We start from the raw sequence: 22,615 nt of genomic DNA, 5'->3' as shown, positions 1-22,615 counted from the left end.
TCATTTCTCTGCTTAGATTCCTCAATCTGTTCAGTCACTAACACTGCCTTGCCCTTTAAGTACTTGAAAATATTTATGTTTGATTTAAAGTATTTATCTAATTCCAACATCTGGATCATCTCAGGGTCAGTTTTGTTTAAGTGCTTTATGTCTTAGCCATAGCTTATACATCCCTGTTTCTTCCAATACTTTTTTATTTTTTTTGGTGAGGAAGACTGGCCCTGAACTAACATCTGTTGCCAGTCTTCCTCTTTTTGCTTGAAGAAGATTGTCCCTGAGCTAACATCTGTGCCAATCTTCCTCTATTTTTGCACGTGGGATGCCACCACGTCATGGCTTGATGAGCAGTGCATAGGTCTGCACCCAGGATCTGAACCTGTGAACCCCGGGCTGCCAAAGAAGAGTGTGCAAACTTAACCACTACACCACCAGGCCAGCCCCAAATAATTTTTGTTTTATAGTGGATATTGTGTAAGATACATTATAGAGGGTCTACATTCTTCCGTCTTTTTTTTTTGAAGACTTTTTTTGTTCTAGCAGGCAGTTAATTTGGCTGGACTCAAACTCCAAAATCAGTTTCCCCTGTAATGGGTAACATCTAAAACTTACCAGTTTCTTTGACCTTTCAGCTATTGCTTTCTGCTGGGAACCCTGGAGTCCACCCCATGCACATGAGCTCAGAGGTCAGCCAATGTTTGGGCAAAGTTACAATGATTTTCATACTCTCCCCTCTGTGGTTCTTACCTTTCTGAAATTTCCTCCCTCACTTTCCCGCTGTTCTGGCAGCTCCGAACTCTGTCCTCTAACTCCTCAACTCAGCAACAGGACAGCTTTTGGCCTGACTTCTAACCACCTCATGCTGCAGTAACTGGAGAGTGCCCTTGAGCAAAAAGCCCATAAACACAAACCTTACCAAGTGCTGTTCCCTTCTCTCAAGGACCCTTCTAGCTCTCCTATCACACCTAAGCCAATGAGTTTGCTCTTCAGAGACAAGAGGCTTCTTTAGGAGTCTACTCTGTGAGGTCTTGATAAAGGAGAAGGCTCATACTCAGCAAAACAGGGAAGAAATGAGACACACCTTGAGAAATTTCCAGCCCCTTGTCCGATCCCTTGGGTCTCTTTATCCACGCCTCTTCTGGATTCTCTTACTGCCTTGGGAACCCCCACCTGAGATGTTCAGGGCCTACACAGGGATTCACCCCACCCCCACCCCCAAAAAGGGGAACGGCTCTGCTCTATTCACATTCTCAGGCTGTGCTCTTGGATGCCTGATCAAAGAGCAGATCCTAAAGCTGCCATGGCTGTCCCATTAGTAATTGCTGTTACTCAAAGAAGCAATTTGCAAACTAAGAGGCACCCATAATAATCCTACTATGTGCACCTAGGGCAGTCACAAGGGAGACTATTTGGGGCAGGACTGTCGGTAGTAAGAGTCTCTGCCAGTATCAGTTGTGAGCTCCTTTAGAAACAGGAATAGCTGCACACAAACCTCCCTTCTACCTCCACCATCAGTTCCCCTGGTCTACTCTGGAACAACAGTAAATCCTAAGCAATATCTCCTCATCTCCTTTTTCTTGGGTATGAAGTCTGGTTGAGACCACTAGGAGCTGTCAGAAACACAGTCATTAAGCATTTTGTCATTATTGCTTTAAGTGTGCTCTCATTTTTGACAAGGACTGCTCAGGGCACAGAAGGGAGAAGAATCACACAGTTTACTAAACTAATGTTGGCAAGATGATCTGTGCCTTACACAATCTCCTGTACATATGTGGAGACAATCTAGAGAGCAGAGGAAATCAGTCTGATTTCAATTCTGTATTTTGACAACTCTAGATTCACAAATTTTCCCTAAACGGTACTGCCTCAGAGTCATAGGTGAAGAATTTTAACACTGGGAGGATGGCAAGAGCTGTAAGTACGGTGACTGACATCCACAAGCACACTCTAGGTGGCCCACAATGCTGAGGGTCATGATGTTTCTAAAACAATGTGCTTTCAACCTTTATAAAATTGAACTGGCTCTTGAAGAGGCACCTTATAAACGGCCTCAACTTACTACTGGGTAATACTGCAGGAGCTATAAATAGACTCACAGAAATTCAGGCTAGCCCTACTTCATGGAAATACAACATTTTAGAATCAGGATGGAAAGGCAGAGAGAAAAATCAAGTTAGATTTTTAAAAGTTTTAAACAGATAAGTTGTGGGAGGGCATGCATATTGTAGAAGATTCCCTCACTTGACAAAAGGAGTTAACCTTGAGGTTCCTTTAAATTCATTTTATATTCCACTGAAAGTCTAGTTAAACTATACGTTCTCTCCCAGGAAAAAAGCACATTCCACACACATGCATTAACAAGAGTTTCAGGAGTCTGGTACACCCTCTGCCATGTCCATAAACTCTCAGATGCATTAGGAGTTCATGACTCAAGATTAGGGAACTCAAGAGTGCCTCTCTTTTTTCCCACCTGTCACCCCACCCTGGCACATAAAAAAGGGGGCTTATAAGGTAGGATTATTCCGGTCACTTTCATCACTCTATTTTCAGAGTCCTCAACAAGTACAGGGCTGGTACAAGGTAGGTGCTCAATAAATATTGATGGTTGAAAATACTGTTACTGGATCAGGAGACGGGAATTTCAAGCAAAGAGACAAAAAAATTAAAGTTACAACATGAAAAATCTTTACCAACTGAAAATGGAAAAGACAGCATTACTGAAAATCAAAAAATTATTGAAATATTTTTACCCATGAGAATCTGGATTTTGATGTTCAAAGGCTTGAATCCACACCTAACAACAAAGGTAGGAAAGGCATAATGTTCTGTTTATCTCTGCACCTCCCACAGCACCTCACCCCCCACACAGTCCCCGGCACACTGCAGGTCGGCCAACAAGCCCTTGTTAACAGCTGCACACCAGCCCTGTTGCAGCCGCCCTTCATCTCAGGCTCCCCGCACGCTGGCCCCACAGCCTCCCCGATGCTCTAAGAGGGAAGGCTCGTGCTTTGCCAGGTTCAGCAGTTTTAAGTGTGCCTAGGGAGAGGTGAGCCCAGTCGTGCAGGGCTGGCGGACAAGAACTGCAGGATGTGTGGGATAGTCAGAAATAGGCTTTTTAGAGTGGCAGGAAATTATGAATGTCCCAGAAGGCACTGTGGTGAGGTCTGTGCCAGGGGGACCCGGCAGGGCTGATGAAGGAAGCGGCTCCCACCCTGATGTCAAGCAGGCAGGTTGCCTTGGACCACCCAGGAGCCAAGTCCATGTGTGGCTCTGGGCCAGGGATCCATTTGCTGCACGAATACCACCAAGACAGCCTCTCCCCAGGGAGGAGGGGAGAGACGCTGACCAGGCTCTACCCTGACTGGCCGTGTGATCTCAACAAGTGACTTAACCTTTCTGCGCCTCAGCTTCCTCACCTGCCAGTGGGGACTAACATTTTATCTACCTCATATTGGGGAGTGTTTTAGTTTCCTAGGGCTGCTGTAACACAGTATCACAAACCAAGTGGCTTAAAACAACAGAAACTTCTTGTCCTACAGTTTTGGAGGCTCAAAGTCCAAAATCAAGGTGTCGGCAGGGCCACGCTCCTCCTGACCCTTGTAGAGGAGTACCCTTCCTCGCCTCTTCTGGTGGTGGCCAGAAATCCGTGGCATTCTTTGGCCTGCAGCTGCAGCACTTCCATCTGTGCCTCTGTCGTCACACAGCATTCTCCCCCGTGTATCTGTATCTTTGCATCTCTTTTCTTATAAGGACATCAGTCACTTTGGATTCAGGTCCACTCTAAAGACCTCATCTTAATCTGATTATTTCTGCAAAAACACTATTTCAGAAGCAGGTTACACTCATAGATGACCAGGGGTTGGGACTTCAACATTTCTTTCTGGAGGCCACAATTCAACACCTAACAGGGAGATTCACTGAGATAGGGCTGGGGAAGCTCCTAGCACAGAACCTGCCACAGGAAGTGCTCAATAAACATCAGCAGCTCTGTGGACTCTTATCAGTAACATGGAGAGGTTTCAGGATGGCCATTTCCATCATCTACACTGCTCCACCTCATTGTCTAGCTGCTTACTGACCGCTTAATTATGACCTTCACTATAAATACACGGCTCCTCCCTATAGGCTGCTCCCAGTCTGATCGCCTTCACATCCAGCTCAAATCCAGCTCCTCCATGGAAATTCTTCAGCCAAGGCAGCCCAAGGGACCCAGAGTTCTCCTGGGCTCAAGGCAGGCATGCCATGAAGGTAGTAAGCCTCAGGGCCCCTCTTAGCGGATGCTCCTTCCAAGACCTCGGGACAGGCCTAAGAACATGCTCACATGGGTATGTGTTTGCATAAAATGTGCAAAAGTAAAATCTTTTGACCATGATCAGTTAAGACCTCTGTCTCCTTCCATGCCACATCCCCCACTCTGTCATATTCCACCTTGCTCTAGCTAGCACTGGAATCCAGCTAAGAGGAATTTGGTGGAGACATATGCAAGGAAGATTCAGTGGGATGGGTTATGCAGTTTGTGAGCACTTCTACATACAGGTAAAATTATTGCCAGCCATCATGGTATGGGAATGGCTTTCAGGGATGTTCCCATTCACTCGGTGTCATAGTAACACACAAGAACAGGGCCAGAAGTCACATCAAGATAGAAGGAATATGTCCTACAGTGCCCAGCACCAGAAGTGTGTGAGTGAAGAATAAGCAAGGTCTAAACATATGGAGACAGACTCTAGGCTGTGGAACAATCCTCCCGTCATCCAAGGCGCAAAACAGCGCTTGTGAATGCCTGTTGGAAATGGAAGTTCTCTCCCAGCAGGAACATCCTTGACAATGCAGCACGCGCAATTATAAACGCTCAAACTTTGTTCCTTTATTTCTTGGTGGGAATCACACGGCATAGAATTAATTAGAATCCCTGTGCTTGAAGGGTACAATGTTACAAACAGCGAGTACATCTGTGTGTGTACTCACTGTGTATGCTTTGTGCACCCAATCATCAAAAATAAAAAACAAATTTCACCAGCCATGCTAGAGGAAAGACTCAATTACCTTCCTAATCTCTCCATAGAAAATACTACAAAATTAATGTCATATAAAGAGACAACCAAAGAGTACACAGCAAAAAACATACAGGGGAAAATGCATTATAGAGGTGTGTCAGGCAGTTAATTTACAATATAAATCTGTTATTTTCTGGACTGAGGTGTGTCTGTAACTTGTGTCAGCTTTTTAAAATTTGCAATTTTGTGATGACTTATTTTCTCAGAGTAACAACAAATAATTTTACTCCTAAATTAATATGTATAATTTTGTGGGGTTTTTTTCCATAAAGAGGACCCCCTGCACTGTATAAGCTTCAGGCCCCACAAACCCTAGTCCACCCATGCTTGCATTACTGTGGATCTCTGTGTTTACTCTCTGGAAAACTGAGTGGTCCTGGAATGCATTGTACACACACACAATCCTCATGCAGGACCACTCATCTGTCAAGACAGACCCCAACCTTACCCAACTCTATCACTTAGTGGTTGTTTATCTAACCTCTTTGAGCCTCAATTCTCTTGGCTATAAAATGGGGATAGTTTATATGGCAGTTTATATATTCAGTCCCAAGCAAATAACTGTTGCATTTCCAGGTACTATCCTAGGAGCTAGATACAATCATGAGCAAAAGCAGACACGAGGACACAATCCTCGTTGTCACGGGGCATATGGACTGGAGTGGAAGCAGGCCTTGGTTGATGCCAGAGCCCATCCACTTAACCACTGCCTCTGAAATCTTTTTCTAACAACCAAAAGCATACATTCACACGAGCCACAACGGTTTTACGGTTTGAACATGCCTATTTTTCTCCAGGAGCTACTTATGTTCCCAGCCAGGGAACACAAGCCCATTCTGTGCAGCTATACCTCTTGGCCAGCGAGTGCTCTGCCCCACGATCTTGAGTTGATTCCACTCTCCAGCATGTGTTTACTCTGCTACAGCCTCTTTTTCCACCATGGAGCGTACGTTCTGGTCAACAGTCTACTCATTGCGGGTAACACCCATAATGGTTGACAAAAGGTGTGTAGCCAAGGAAGAATCTGGGACATGATGATAAAATGCAAGCTGCACAGAAGAAAACTCCCAGGACACAGGGAGCAAAGATGAGCAGACCCTTCAGGATTGGGGACCACCTTGGTGACTCAGAGAGGACATCATAAAATCGCTGCACCCTGGATGAACTAGCCCACAACTCTCAGACACGGGGAGTGGAGTAAGTGCAGATGGACGTCTGACACGACCTGGGGTAGTCGGCACTGATGGGTGACCGACTGCCGGCATCTGAAGACTAGAACACAGTGCCGCAGGGGCGCAGGTCACACGACCATGCAGAGTGCCGACTCGGTGAGCTCTTGCCTCTGACGGAGCACATCCTGCACTAAATGAGGGATGCATCTATATAATGACAAAATGAGATAGGTGTTAAGAAGAAATGGAATGAGGTTCTATGAGCCATGAAGATTAAAATGATAATACACACAGCGCTGAGCACAGTGCCTGGCGGTTAGTAAATGCTCAACAAACAGCAGCTGTTAGCCTTCCTATTCTCCCCCTGCTGAACTTGACTAGAGAGCAGGGTAATGGCCTACAGTTCTTTGTATTCCCAAGTGGACTTTCACCAGTGCAGGACACACAATCGTGTTGATCAATTCTACCAAGTGCTTTCCGACACACAAAAAACCTCTGGACTAAGCTGCCCAATTCCCCTCTGTGCCAGTCATTTGCCTATTTGATCTCAGAACACTTCTGTATCAGAGGGAAAGACATTTCTCAACTCCTCTGACCTTGGGCTGCAGCAAGGCCGTTTTGTCCAGTGGGAGGCACAGGGGGAATGGTGGAGGGCACGGAACAGGGAGAAGCCAGGGTGTTTCTCCCCACCTCCCCCTGCGTCCATTGCCATGTCAGTCCTAACCCTGTCTCCTCCATGACCAACATGTGTGGACAGCTGACCTGTGGTTCCAGCTCGGGTGGGGCAGCCCTCATCACGGTCCTGGCTCCTGCGAGAGGGTCGTGGCTCCTGCCCTCTGGTACCGCCACCTCCTCCAGCGTGCCCCAGCCCAGGAGCGGAACAATTCCCTGCTCTGCTCAGCTCTTTCATCTCCTGTGTAACCAACTCTCTGTTTAAACTTTCTCCATTGAAAACACCTCAGGTGGTTTCTGTCTTCCTGACTGGACCTTGACCAATATACCATCTAAAGAAGAATCTTTACACAACCATTCAGCAGAGTGCTTGGCAGCCATTAGAAACAATGATACGTACCTAAATGGACTGACGTATAAAGACAACTGAGGTCTAGGGTTAACAAAACTGGAAGACTGTGAAATAGTATTACACTCAGAAAAGGACAGGCAGCAAGAGGTAGACGTACATTGAAAAAAAAAAATGACTGCAGAAATCTACATGAAATTTTGACTGTGGTTATCTTCAGGTGGGGAGAGTACAGATTCGTTTTTGCTTTTCTGAAGTTTGATTCTTTGGTAGTAAGTAGGAACTGCATTTATATCAGAACACAAAAAAAGTCAATTCTATTTTGAGGAAAAATATCATCTGAAAGGAGATCAATCTTCAGGAAGAAGTGAAGGATCACTGATTTCAATACATCCGTCTGTCTCTTCTGCATAATTCCGAGACTCCTAATGGAGTTGGCTTTCCACCCTTGTTCCTGGCAGGAGGAGAGGGGAAGCAGGGCACCCACAGGGAGACAGTGTGAGAGATGAGAAAGGAAGGCAAGAGTCATTAGAATTCCTGCTCAGGGTAACAGGCACCACGTACCCCTCTGCGGGCCCTCCTGCTGGCCCAGACTGGTCTTGAGGACTTTGTACTCACCAACTACTTCTCCACTGGCCCCCTCAGCTCCCTCCTAGGAACCAAATCAAACATCTCCTCTGGAAGCTCTGACAGGGGGGCCTCACCACCATTCACAGGTCCAGCCTTCACTAGAGGGGCTCGCACATCAAAAGCATTCTGTCAACGGTTCTTGTTTAACATCCCTGCTTACACAGAGAAGTCACTAATCAAGTCATCAAGGAACCCTCACATGAAAATGCCTGCACAAGAACCCCAGAGGCACAAAAGCCTGGAAAGAGCATAGCCTTTGGAGCCAGGGTCCTGTGTTTCAGGTTGTACCACTCACTAGCTGTGTGCCTCAGGCAAGTTACTGAACCTCTCTGAGCCAATTCTGTACAATAGAGATGATATTCCCTTCCTTAAAAGGATTCTTATAAGGATTAAATGAGAAAGTGTATATAAAGTGCTGAATACAGCTTTAGAAATATTAGCCTCACCCCTCCCATTTAAACGAATGATACCAAGCCTGTTCTCAGCTCACAAAAAAAGCAAGCAAACCTCGCTGCAATTATAAACACCACAGCATAACAGCACCCAGGTGGAACCACGCTGGTGTCATCTTCATTTAAGAATTTTATATTGTCTACTGATTTATTAACCATAAGAAGCAATTCCCCAGGGGGAGATTAGAGATGAAATAATTGTTTTGAAGAAAATAGGGTGTATCAACACGCCAGAATCATTAATCATCAGAACAGTAACATATTTGACGAGCTGGCCTCCACAGAGCTTTTTTTCTGTGACGAAAAGGAGAATTTGCACAAAAATCTATAGCTGTGTCATCCCACAACTCATCAACATTTGCCCCATCCATGCCTTGCTTCACTCCACAGCAGCGGGAACCTGTGTCTGAGAATGACAGTTCCCATGGAGGACAGGCCTTCATCATTAGCCACTGCAAAGCAGCAAGAGTTTAATGGGTTTATTAGTGAATTAATAATTCAGCAAACATTTACTGGCTATTTTCTACTGAGTCATGTCCATGAAATACTGCAAAAGCAACCCAGGAAATGGAAGGCTGTGACACTGAACATGACAAAAAGCTGCCTGCCCCAGATGCAGGTAAGACACAGCTTTACAATCAATCTGGTGCTCATTAGAAGGTCACAGAAGGATGGCTCTGTTCCCGAACACAGGCACTCCTCGCGATAGGATAGGTTTCAGGGAACCCTCTTCCCATTTAAGAGCAACCCTCCTACAGCCTGGTCTAGAAATCCAGGTGGTTTTCACTGTAAAAAGTACATGTTTCAAAGTGGGTACTAATCTCTCAGGCCACAAGACAGAGCGTCTGGTGTTGGTTTAACAAACATGGCTAACCCAAAAGGGACAAATTCAAGTCATTTCTTTTTCCCACTTGCTTCAGAATGTTATGGCTTTATTGTAACCAGAAGAAAAACACTGATTTCAGAAAAAGATGGCTGACTATTTTCTATGCACTTACTGTGTGCTAAGCACCGCCCTAAAAGCTTTTTTGGGGGGAGTCAGGTGGAGAGGTGGGTGACTCCAAATTCTTCTCTATTCCGGAGCCTCATGCTTAATGGTTGGTTTTCAATCCTGGCTGTATACTGAAACCACCTGGAGAGTATTAAAAAACACTGATGTCTGAGATTCTCTACAAAGAATGTTCTCATTTGATAATGACTACAAGCCTGTAGAACAGATAATGTTATTCCCACTCTGCTGAATCCGTAAGCATAAGTAATTTGTCCAACATACTTTCAAATAAGTTCAAAGGATCTACTCCTTTCCTCTTTTTCTCAAGTTTAATCTTAACATGCACGCACTTTTATTGCCTTTTCTCCCTATTATTCGGGAAATATCACATGCATACTAAAAATAACAAATATATAGAAATAAGAAGAAATAAGAATCATCTGCAAACCCAACTCCAGGAAGACTCACGGTTAACATTTGATGTCTGCCTTGTCATTCTTTTTCTATGCTTTTGAAAAAATTACAATAGGATAATTCTGCACCTACTCCTTTGTAACCTGCTTTTTATACTTAATAAAGCATGAACTTTTCCCCATATCATTAAATATTCTACAGCATCATTTTAGTGGCTGCCTAGTATCGCAGTGTATGCCTGTGCCCTGATTTACTTAGCTCATCGGAATTGATTAGGTGTTACTGTCTGACAAAAGTTAGTCTTCCATTTCTATCCCCAAACCAGAAAAAGAAGGTACTCAGGTATTTGAAAATGTGGAGACCCTTTCATTGCTTGGCATGTAGCTGCATTAATATGACAATTCTTTTGAGTACTTCTTTTTCAAAGGGATCCTAGACACATCTCATTTCAAAAAATGCCTGGAAACCCCTAAGATATGGCTTGATATTCAAACTCAGCTCCCTTAAATCTCTGGCAGCAGGACCGCGCTGGAAAAGTTCACAAAGCTGGGCTCCGGGCAGCCTCCTGTCAGAGTTGTGAAGTGATGAGAAAAGGAACATTGCAGGTTCCAGAGACCTGGTTCTGGCCCAGGCTCTGCTCCGATTGGGAGCGTGACCCCACAGGGTCACATATCTGCTGCGTTTCATCCCTGCAGCATTCAAATGAGAGCACCACTCCTCGACCATTGAATCCTTCCCCTCGAGAGTCTGAGAATACAGCAGAAAATTGCTGAACCCCTCAGGGCAAACCACGCCATACACATTCAAGCCCCTTTAGCACCACACCACTGAGGAAGGAGCAAGATTTTTCGTTATTGTTCTCTTTTTTTAAAATCCAAATTCAGAAACTGTTATAAAATAGACTATACCAAGATGTGCCAGTGCAGAATCCCACGGCTGCTGGGAGTCTAGGATGGCTCAGGTTGGGAATCTGTGCTCTTCCAGAAGCAACATGCCTCATGCTTCTGGCAGCCACGAAGGAGCCCACTGCAGCTCAAAGTCTTCAAGATCTGAGAAGAAATGTTTTCTTTGCTCCGAAATCCTACCGCCATCTCTTTCACCATCCCCACCTAATAAATATTCTACCAACAGGAGATTCATCTGTGCTAGGAGGCCTTTTTTGAAGAGTAAATACCCCTGGAGCAGAAATGCCCACTTATGAGTGGATTTGAAGGACAGACCACAGTGAACCTGGGCCAGGCCTGTTTTTCCACTGTCAGCTAGACGTAAATCCCAAGCCAGAGGACCCTGGGTTACTGTCCTCCCCTTGCAGCATCTTAGATTAAGAGCAAACCTTGACACAGCAAGGGAATATAGTTCTACCTACTAGGGATAATAGGGTGGGGCCTAAGCATCCTGGACCAAAACATGTCCCTGCCATCCATTCTCAACAGGACCTGAATTCCCACCGTTAGAGTCTCTCCTAAGAACCCAGTGGAAAGGAGTGAGTTTTAATAAGTGTAAGGCATTATGCTTTTGGATAACTGAAGAGGTAATACAAAAACTAGTCCCCACTAAACCAGTTAATTCAATTTGCCCATCAGTAGGAGACTACATGGTCTAGTTGGAAACAGGGATGAGGTATCTCTACACCAAAGAGTCAGGCTTTAATTGGAAAATGAGGTGGAAGAAAGAAAGAGCAGAGCCCAGCCTGGCACCTTGCTACAGAATCTGGTCCTCACCTGCTGCAAGTGGTAGTCTCGGGAAATAACCAGGGAGAAGGCTAGGCACCTGGGTCACCCAACCAATAGAAGGGACACCAATAACCTCAGAAGGCACAAGCAGGAGAATCACAGGCTCCAGCCTCCATTCTATGCCCTCAGACTGAACCTGACCCCATTCTTCTAAGCTCCCGGGACACATTGCCACACTGCACAAATATGGATGCTCTGGAGTAGAATCATTCAAGTCTTTCCAGGCTACAATCCACCCCTTGGCCAGGAGCCCACCCTGCCCTTCCGGCTGCTGCTTGCAGTTCACTCAGGGTTCCTTGGACCAAGGGGCTGTGCTCATGCAGGACAGGAAAGGAAACTGTTTCCCTGGCTATTTCTGGTCAATGACTATAAGCCTACAGTGGCTCTGCATCAGGGTGGAATGAAGAACCCGCTTGCAAATGCTTCCCATGGAAGCCAACAGAAGCAGAATTGACAGAAGCTCCCCAGAGGGAGATACAGAGCTGGCTTTTTGTCCTCGCAGATGGATCCTGCCCCCTGCCCCACCTGCAGATGTCCAGCATCTCTCTCAAAGATGGCTCCTGGTCCCTGCATCATCTCAACTCTTTCTGGCCTCAGGCTCTGAGCCTTACCCCTCAGGCTTCCCTACCCTGGAGCTTGATCTTTTTGATCCTATTTGTGCTTTTCTCCTCAGCCCCTCCAAAGCCTGCCATGAGGAGGCCTGTAAGGACCTCTCTGCTCCTGACAGCCTCTGCATAGAAGCGGCACCCACCTCATTCTCTCTGCTTGGCTTCTTGTACTCAACAAGGCACCCAGTCACTTCACTTCTCAGTGGTGAACAGGACAAGGAAACATCATTTCCTCATATGATATTGCAATAACCCTAACTTTCCTGATAACAGTTCAAAGGACTCCAAAGTCCAGCCTGGCCAACACACCCACCTTTGTACTACAGTAACCCCACCAGCTTCTCTGGGCTTAGTTCAAAACTGACACACGGTACAAAAGAAAACAGACAGGACCAGCCATCTGACAAACCCGCGTTCAAATCCCAGCTCTGCCGTCACCACCTTTCTGAGCCTCACTTTCCCCATCTGCTCAAGAGGGGTAATAAAAGCTGCCTTGGGGATTTTAAAAAACTAATTAGAAATGCCATATATAAAGCTCTTAGCACAGTGCCTGGGAGACACTCTGTTCTCTCTGAAAGGTAGGTATTTGTCACATGTCTATTGTTAATCCCCAGCTGGAGCCTTTGGCTATGGACTTATAGCCTGGCTCTATTTAAGAGGACACATGGGATCCTGTCACACTTAATGTTTTTAGGGCGCATGGACCATGTCTCCCCTCTTTATGTCCCTAACCCCAACTCCTCCTAAGCTCAGCACCAACTTCCATAAATGAGACTCCCAGGACAACCCCAGCCAGTGTCACCTCTTTAGTGACGTCAGCAGCATTTAAAGCTGTCTGTCCACCTACATGCACCAGGTTGGTCTCAAATACCTAGCAAAAATGAATTGTCTTCAGGAATATTTGGAAAAGTTGCCACATGCACCAAACCCAGCTACTTGAGAAACCCTGTAACTTCTCCATAATAGGAATCCTCATCTGTCTGCTCACCCCTGCCAACTCCATCAAGCCCCCACTCTCCTCTGCAGGAGTTGATCAATGACCACATGCAACTCTGAGAGGAGCACAGAATCCCAAAAGCTGGAGCTGAAACCATGCCACTGAACAGCTGCATTGTCCTAGCGAAAAATCCATCTCTCTCCGCTAGGAAGCCTTCCAGGATCTACTCTGGACAGAATTTAAGGTTAATCCTCAGTGTCCCTTCCCAATTCAGGTTCCATGGGACGATACCTCCCTCTTTATCCTATCTGTCATCCCCAAGGGGCTGTGAGCTGTGATCTGTCTTCAACTCTACACCAACTACGATTTGGGGTATAGAGCAGACGTTCACCAACTTTTATTGAACGATCTTAGCCCTCTCAGGTAGATACTGCTTTCCCCCCCATTTTGTACATCAGAAAACAGAAGCTGAGAGAGGCTGAGCACTTCACCCAGGATCCTCTCACCTTTGCACAGGAAGGAAAGGAGCCCCCTCCCCCCCGCCCCAAGCTAGGACCTTGGCCACTGAAGCACACCAGGCAGCTTCCTGCAGCACGGATGGCTTGAGGATTTCACGAACACACCTAGGGGATAGCGCATCTTGTTTTATGATTATTTGTGGTCCTCTGTTCTAGACGGTCAACTTCCTAAGACCAGGCACAGTGTCTGTTTTTCTCTCATGGTGCCCAAGACTAGCAGGGCCACTAGGCTGGGTTCCCATGGAGATCTGCGGCAAGAATGCAGACAGCCTGTCTGTTGCTTAGCACCTGGCAGACTTTACTGTGCCTATCATTCACCAGGGGATCGGGGGGAAAATGCAGATTTCCATTCAGTAGGGCTGGGGTGGAGCCCAAGAGTCAGCGTTCCTAATAAGCTCCCAGGTGATTTTAAGGCTCCTGGACACAGATCACCTTCTGAGAGGTGAGGCTGTAGTTGCTGGGGGCTCAGCTAGCTGGAGCCAATCCTCCTCTTTTCACAAGAGAACTTCTGCTTTTCATTCCTAGGCAATGGGGTTGTTCTTTCTTTCAGCTGTGTCAGGAGAGCTCCCTCCTGGGGCTTGGTACCATGATTCTGAAAATTCAGAGAAAAGCTTCAGTCCTGAAGAGCCAAGGGCCCAAGTACCATGCAGGTTGGATCCCCTCTCTGCTCACTCCCAGGCCCACAACCAGGACTTAGGGCTCACACAGTTCATTAGTAAGAACCCAGCCATGGCCACAGGGCATTAGCAGATGCCTCTGCTTTTAAATCCCTGGAATTCAAAACTGTACATGCCCAAACCTATTCCAACTACTTTTTTTTCCCCGCAGCTTTCATCTCCAGCTCCTCTGCCCTCTGAATATTTCATTCATGCCCAGAACAGAGTCCCAAATTGCAGGAAACCAGAATTCTGCAGATCAATTAGCCTAACTTACAACATGTCAGTTTTCTCATTTAACAGTTAGAATAACGTGGTTTCTGTGTTCAGACTGGGCCTGCTGTGTGCCCACCAGAGAACAAATCTACCTGCTTTTGGAGGAGACCCATTAAAGAGCCAGAGCCTCCACGGCGCTGTGTCACGTAAGAGGGGTGACACCTTGGATCCTTCTGAGGATTGTTCTTTTTTCCAAGTTGATAAGGGCTTTGAGTGGTCACTGGGCCAGGAAGAACAAGCAGCCAGCCTGTATCAGAGGGCTCTGAGTATAATACAACTGTGCCCTCGTTGTACTGCTAGGCTGAGGTAGAAGGGCATCTCTGTGGGCAGAGTTGAGCGCTGACGTCCTACAGACAGAGTCCCTGGTCACCAGCTGACTGCCCTGGTCTCCCTCCCCAGCTTCCACTACAGCTACATAAACACAAAGGGCTTTGTAAAACAATGATAAAATAGGAAGCAGAAAGGGCCTTTGTTCCTAGCCCCCACAGTGAAATTGCTGGAACCCCTCACCTCCTTGGCCCTTCCATCCCATGGCCACAGAATAAAGGCAGAGAGAACGCATTGTCTCCAACCTTCAGAGGCTCCAAGTATTCGTTCCTGACCTACATGGCTGCTGCTTTAGCGCAGTGCAGGATACTGGGGATAATGTGGGCTTCAGCGTATCAGCAGTAGGTGGGTTTCAAAAATGGATGGAGGGTGGTTTCCTGAAAGTCAGGTGAGAATGTTAAAAAAAATTAAAAAGCCTAATGGTGTGATTGAACCTACAGCAGAGTCAAGCTGTCCTTTCAAAAGCATCTCTTCAAAACATCCTGTTTCAGGAAGTGAAGGCTCAGTTCTTCACCATGGCTGGTAAACCAAACCTACAAGTTAGCAGGTTGGAGAAAAGCCTGACACCCACAGAAATAAAACATTATTGCAAAGGCTGCCTCCTTCCTCCAGAGTGTGATGCATTTATGACAAAAGAGGTAACTCACCAACCATAACCTACACATGAAACAAACTTACAATAGGCATCTTTTCCCTTCTTTTACCATCAGATGAAACTAGCTTCCAAGATGTGCATAGTGATAACTCTCCCCTTTGTCCCAGCAATTTATATTTTTCTTTCATATGGCAGATTCCTTATTTTTCTGAGTTGTACCCAGTTTTGTTTTGATAGCTCACTAGAATCTAAGCTAACAAATACTTTTTATTTGATTATTTTATAAGTCTCATTAATTTTTCAAGCCACACAACACAAAGGCACAAACATAGTCGCCAGACATTTGCAACAGTGAAGGTTAATAGTCATTGAATGTAACTGCATACGCTACAAGCAATCTTCCTGTCCCACTGCATTTTCAAAGACCACATAAATATGTAATCTATTCCTCTCTTTTTCTATCATAATATTCCACTGGGGCAATTCTGATGAGCTGTCTCTCTGCTGCCTCCTCAGTAAAGTGCTACTCGGTGCCTGATGGATAGATCCTGGGTTTGAGAGAGGAGGATTTCGGCAGCCATCCATAAACCCAGCTCATTTACATTGCTAGCTGTCGAGTACCTGAGAAGAAAGAAAACGCTGTCTTTAAATAATAAAATAGTATAGCTCTATTGCTTAGAATGTCAAGCAGAATTCCTATTTCCAGGCAGCAACAGTGAAGGATCACCTGATCGTCATGAGGGCCTTTGTTTTCTCAGCTCTCTCTCCCGGGAACTACTCTCAGTACCTTGGGAAGAGCTGAGGGTGCTCAGGGTGGTCCCCCTTATAACTAAGTTTCTGGTGAGTAGTGAACCAAGTAATTGTTTAGATGGCCAAGTGGATCCGAAGTAAGAAAAGAAATAGATTCAAGATGTCACTGAGAAAACTCACCCCCAATGAAAAGGGAATTCAAAGATGAAACAAACATTGCCTATTGTCGAATTTTCCCTCCAATAGGAGGAAAGCTAGGACTCTGACAATCAGAGTGCACATGAGAAAGTACAGAGTAGGCCCATTTTGGACATTTTCCCTGGTTGAGATAAAATTTTTTCCTAATCCCAAGACATGCTGCTGAGGGTAGAGACACTCAATAATGTGGATTTGCTGACCAGTTCACCGGCTTCTCTGCAGGAAATAAAACTTCATTCATTTACAGACCTGCTCAGTCAGAGGAGGTTTCATGGATACCATTCTACCCAGGACATACAATTCATATTTTAGCCCCTAAAATTTGCCAACTGATGCCGTTGTAAGCTAAAAAAATGTAATAAGTCACTTTCCTCATCTCAGCTGTTCAAGTTCATCCAATCTCTGCCTCTGAGAAAAGACGATGTGCATGCAAATTCCAAGGCCATATATCACAAAGGCTATAGAGCCTGTTCGAGACATCACAAAAACTACCCAGTTGAATTTTAAGCTGCCTCTCCCAGAGAACTGAGGATTCATGGAATCCCAGGGAAACTGCATTTGGAGGAAAATCTCTGTAAAGAAAAACTCAGACAGAGTCCAATGATTGAGCTTTCCTTTGACCTTTAATTGATTTGCAAGCCACACTCTATGGCTGGCATTGGATGAAACACCTATTAATTTAAAATCATTCATTATCCCTTTCTTCATCCCACACATCTTTCCAATATGTTTATTGCTCATTAGAACTAACAGATTGACATCCCTTGAAGAGAAAGTCTTTTTAATACTTGTAAAATGGTTTCTTGGAAGGCATCAATTATGAAACTACCTATGATAAATGTCATAAAACCATACTTAGTGTTTAAGTGACATCAGCAAGATGGTAAAAGAGGAAGCCCCAGACTTCATTCCTCCATAGAAGTGCCAACTTAACAACAATATACTATACAAAAAGCCTTTCTAAGAACTCCAGAAATCAATTAGGAAGTCACAGTACCCTAGGAAAGCTCAAAGACAAGAATAGCTGCATTGAAACAGGTAAGAAAAGTCATTTCATCTCAACTATGTCAGCCCCTTCCTCACCTGGCACTGCTCACAATCGGGAGGAAAAGCTCAACCTGTGGCTTCTCCCTTGGGAGGGAAAGACAAGAGTGGAACATACATCAGTGTCTGGCTTTTGGGGGTTTGCCCAAGGGAGTAGTTTCTGTCTCACCTGACTCTGAGCACTGATGAGGAACAGCATATCTTGGATGCCTGGGGGCTGCAGAGAATAAAAAAGAGCTCAGCAGCTTGTGGCAGCACCAGAGAACTTGTAATTCTGCAAACCAAAACCAAACACAGCTCACTGCAATAGGGAGGAAGTGCCCAGCTGGTGGTTTCTCTCAAGAGAAAAAGAGAACAGTGAAACATGTATCAAACATTCTAGCTTTTCAGAGGGCTGCTTCAGGGACTGGTTTCATGACTCAGAGCACTGACAGAACTGGCATACTTCAGATACCTGGGGCCACGAGAGCAAGAGAGATCAGTGGCTTGTGGTAGCACCAGAGAACTTGCAGTACCACAGACAGACACCAGAGGGATCAAGAAACTACAAGCTCCTAAAAAAGAAACTGGCAAACCTCTCTAAATTGGAAATTACATGCACAAGGCCAGAGATTACATATCCCCATAAAAGGCTTGAAAGTCTCCCAGAATCTCTAGCCCAGGTGATTGATGAAGTTCTTTCCCTGAATGATGCAAATCTGTAAAGACTGAGAGAGATGGCTGTTATTTCAAATGTACAGATCCCAATACAAAGCTACAAGGCACATGAAGAAACAAGGAAAAAGGAAGAAACTAAATCTCCAGAAAGCAACCCTCAAAAAAGAGGTATATAAATTACTTGACAAAGAAAGAATTCAATATAACCATAATGAAGATGCTCAGCAACCTGAAGAAAATGATGCATGAACAAAATAACAATATCAACAAAGAGAGAATTTTAAGAAGAATCAAATAGAAATTCTGGAGCTGAAGAACACAATAGATGAATTGAAAAATTCACTAGAGGTGTTCAACAGCAGACTTGATCAAGCAGAAGAAAGAATCAGAGAACTCAAAAAGAGGTCATTTTAAATTATCCAGTCAGAGGAGAAAAAAGAAAAAAAAAGTGAAAAAGAGTGAAGAAAGCTTGAAGGACTTATGAGATACCATGAATAAGACCAATATATACTTTCTAGAATTCCCAGAAGACGACAAGAGAAAAGGGCAGAAAGCTTATTTGAAGAAACAATGGCTAAAAATTTCCCAAATCTGGGGAAGGAAATGGACATCCAGATTCAAAAAGTCCAATGGAGTCCAACTAAGATGAATGCAAAGGAGTCCACATCAAGATATATTATAATTTAATTCCCAAAAGTTAGACAAAGAAAGAACTTTGAAAGCATCAGGAGAAAAGTGAGTCATCATGTATAAGGGAACTCCCATTAGACTATCAGTGGATTTCTCAGTAGAAACCTTGCAGGCCCAAAGGCAGTGGGATAACATATTCCAAACACTGAAAGAAAAAAACTGCCAACCAAGAATACTATAACCAACAAAAGTGCCCTTCAAAAATGAAGGAGAAATAAAAACCTTCCCAGACAAACAAAGCCTGAGGGAGTTTATCACCACTAGACCTGCATTACAAGAAACGCTAAAGGGAGTCCTTCAAGTTGAAGTGAAAGGATGCTAGACAGCAACATGAAGGCATATGAAAGCATAAAGCTCACCAGTAAAAGTAAATAGATACACAAATACAGAATACTGTAATCCTGTAATGATGGTGCATAAATCACCTTTAATTCTGCTACAGGAGTTAAAAGACAAAAGAAAAATAACTATAAAAATTAGTTAAGGGATACAACATACAAACATCTAATTTGTAACATCAACTATACAAAGTGTATGGGGAGAGAAGTAAAAGAGTAGAGTTTTCGTATGTGATTGAAGTTGTTATCAGCTCAAAATAGGCTGTTATAATTATGTTTTATGTAAGTCTCCTGGTAATCACAAAGAAAATACCTACAGAAGATACACAAAAAAGAAAATTAGAAAGGAATCAAAGCATATCACTATTAAAAAAAATAAAATAAAGCAAAAATAAGATACAGCAAAAGGGAAAAGGAAGAACAAAAAAGCTACCAGACATAAAACAATTTTTTAAATGGCAATAGTAAGCCCTTCTGAGTAATTACTTTAAATGTAAATGGATTAAACTCCCCAATCAAAACACAAAGTCTCTAAATGGAGTTTTTTTTTTTTTTACAAAAAAATCCAAGAATATGCTGTGTAAAAGACACTCACTTTAGATTTAATGACACACATAGGCTGAAAATGAAAGGATGGAAAAAGATATTCTATGCAAATGGTAATCAAAAGAGAGCAGGAGTAGTCATATTTAGATCAGACAAAACAGACATTAATTCAAAAGCTGTCACAAGAAACAAAGAAGGACATTTTATCTAACAATAAAAGAGTCAGTTCACCAGGAAGATAAAACAATTGTAAATATATATGCATCCAACATCAGAGCAATCAAATATATGAAGCAAAAAAATGACAGAATTAAAGGGAGAAATAGCAACATAATAATAGGAAGAGATTTCAATACTTCACTTTCAGTATTGGATAGAACATGCAGAATAAAGATCAATGTGAAACAGAGGAAGTGAACAATGCTATACACCAAATGGACCCAACAGACACATATAGAAAATCCTACTCAACAGCAACAGAATATACATTCTTCTCAAGAGCACATAAAATATTCAAGGGTAGATCACATATTGAGACATAAAACAAATCTTAACAAATTAAAGAAGTTTGAAATCATATCAAGTATCAAGTATATCAATTTCAACCACATGGAATTAAACTAGAAATCAATATCAAGAAGAAAAAAAATTTTAAAATACATGGAAATTAAACAATACATTCTTGAACAAACAATGGGTCAAAGAAGTCAAAAAGGAAATTAAAAAATATCTTGAGACCAAAAAAAATACAATATACCAAAACTTATGGGATGCAGCAAAAGCAGTACTAAGAGAGAAGTTTATAGCAGTGAATGCTTACAGCTAAAAAGAAGAAGGAATTCAAATAAACAACCTAACATGACACCTCAAGGAACAAGAAAATGAACAAACTAAACTCAAAGTTCGCAGAAGGGAAGAAATAAAGATTAGAGCAGAAATAAATAAAATAGAGAAGAGAAAAACAGTTGGGCAAAAAATGAAATTTTTTTTAAAAGAATAAAATTATTCTTAAAAAATAAAATTATTTTTTGAAAAGGTCAACAGACTTGACAAAACTTTAGCTAGATTAAGAAAAAGAAGACTCAATTAGTAAAATCTGAAATGAAAGTGGGGTCACTAGCACATATTTTATAGAAGGATTAATAAAAAGGATTATAAGAGAGTATTGCCAACAATCATATGCTGACAAATTGGATAACTTAGATGAAAATGGACAAATTCCTAGAAACACACAACCTACCAAGACCAAATCATGAAGAAACATAAAATCTGAACAGACCTATAATGAGTAAGGAGATTGAATCGGTAATCAAAAACCTCCCAGAAAAGAAAAATCCAGGATCAAATGGGTTCACTGGAGAATTCTAAATATTTAAAGAAAAATTAACACCAATCCTTCTCAAACTCTCACAAAATATTGAAGAGGAACACTTCCAAACTCATTTTATAAGGCCAGCATTATTCTGTTACCAAAATCAGATAAAGACACTACAAGAAAATAAAACTACAGGCCAATATTCCTGATTAACATAATGCAAAAATCCTAAACAAATTACTAGCAACCTGAATTCAATAGCACATTAAAAGGATCATACACCAAGCGGGATTTATCCCTCAGATGCAAGAATCATTCAACAAATGAAAACCCAGTGTGACGGACAGAACAAAGGATAAAAATCAAACGACCATCTTGATTGATGAAGAAAAAGCATTTGACAAAATTCAACACCCTTTCATGAAAAAAACATTCAACAAACTAGGAACAGAAGGAAATTACCTCAACATAATAACGGCCATAGGTGAAAAGCCCAGAGCTAACATACTCAATGGTGACAAACTGAAAGCTTTTCCTCTAAGATAACAAACAAGACAAGGACACCCACTCTCACCATTTCTATTCAATACAGTACTGGAAGTCCTAGCCAGAGGAATTAGGCAAGAAAAAGAAATAAAAAGCATCCAATTCAGAAAAGAAGAAATAAAACTTTCTTTGTTCACAGATGACACAGTCTTAGATGTAGAAAACCCTGAAGAGTCCTCACACAAAAAAAACTGTTAGGGCTAATAAATTAATTCAGTAAAGTAGCAGGATACAAAATCAACATACAACAACCAGTTGCATTTTTATACACTAACAACAAACAATCTGAAAAAGAAATTAAGAAAATCCTACTTACAAAACCATGAAAAAGATAAAATACTTAGGAATAATCTTAACTAAGGAGGTGAAATACTCGTACACTGAGAACTGCAAAACATGCTGAAAGAAATTAGGGAAGACACAAATGGAAAGGCATCCTGTGTTCATAAATTGGAAAAATTAATATTGTTAAAATGCCATACTACCCAATGCAATCTACAGAGTCAACACAATCCCTATTAAAATCCCAATGGCATTTTCTGCAGAAAGGTAAAAAACAAAACTAAAATTTGTAAATAACAAAGGGCCCCAAAGAGCCAAAACAATCTGGAAAAAGAAAAAAGCCATTGGCCTCACACTTTTGACTTCAAAACATATTCCAAAGCTATAAAATCAAAGCAGTATGGTACTAGCATAAGGACATACAGAACAATGGAACAGAAAGGAGAGCCCAGAAATAAACCCACACATATACAGTCAAATAACCTTCAGCAAGGGTGCCAAGACTACAGAAGGGGAAAAGAAGAATCTCTTCAACAAATAGCGCTGGGAAAACTGGATATTCACATGCAAAAGAATGAAAGTAGACCCTTATCTTACACCATACACAAAAACCAACTCAAAATGGGTTAAAGATTTAAATTTAAGATGAGAAATTATAAAACTTCTACAAGATAACGTAAGAGAAAGCTTCCTAACATTGGTCTTGGCAATGATTTCTTGGATATCATATCTTGGACAACAAAAGCAAAAATACACAAGTGGGATTACATCAAACTAAAAAGCTTCTGCAGAGCAAAGGAAATAGAGTGAAAAGGCAACCCATAGAAAGGAAGAACATATTTGGAAGCCATACATCTGAGAGGAG

At 42.9% G+C, this 22,615-nt stretch overlaps 1 protein-coding gene across 2 annotated transcripts in view; it reads right to left on the bottom strand.

Moving 5' to 3' along the window:
• SPOCK1 (SPARC (osteonectin), cwcv and kazal like domains proteoglycan 1) overlaps positions 1 to 22,615 on the bottom strand; it is a 472,805-nt gene that overhangs the window by 291,977 nt on the left and 158,213 nt on the right. The window contains exon 1 of one of the 2 annotated variants that reach the window (XM_070517330.1): positions 17,546 to 17,590. The exons of the other annotated variant lie outside the window; for it this stretch is intronic. Coding sequence (XP_070373431.1) covers positions 17,546 to 17,575 — 30 coding nt within the window. The 5' untranslated portion in view covers positions 17,576 to 17,590. Of the gene's footprint in view, positions 1 to 17,545; positions 17,591 to 22,615 lie in introns of those variants that run through there. 2 annotated transcript variants of the gene reach the window in all.

This window comes from Equus asinus, chromosome 9 (assembly GCF_041296235.1).
Source record: "Equus asinus isolate D_3611 breed Donkey chromosome 9, EquAss-T2T_v2, whole genome shotgun sequence".
In the NCBI taxonomy this organism is placed as follows: Eukaryota; Metazoa; Chordata; class Mammalia; order Perissodactyla; family Equidae; genus Equus; species Equus asinus.
The sequence above is the reverse complement of the archived record's forward strand: the minus strand, read 5'-3'. Positions and strand labels throughout refer to the sequence as shown.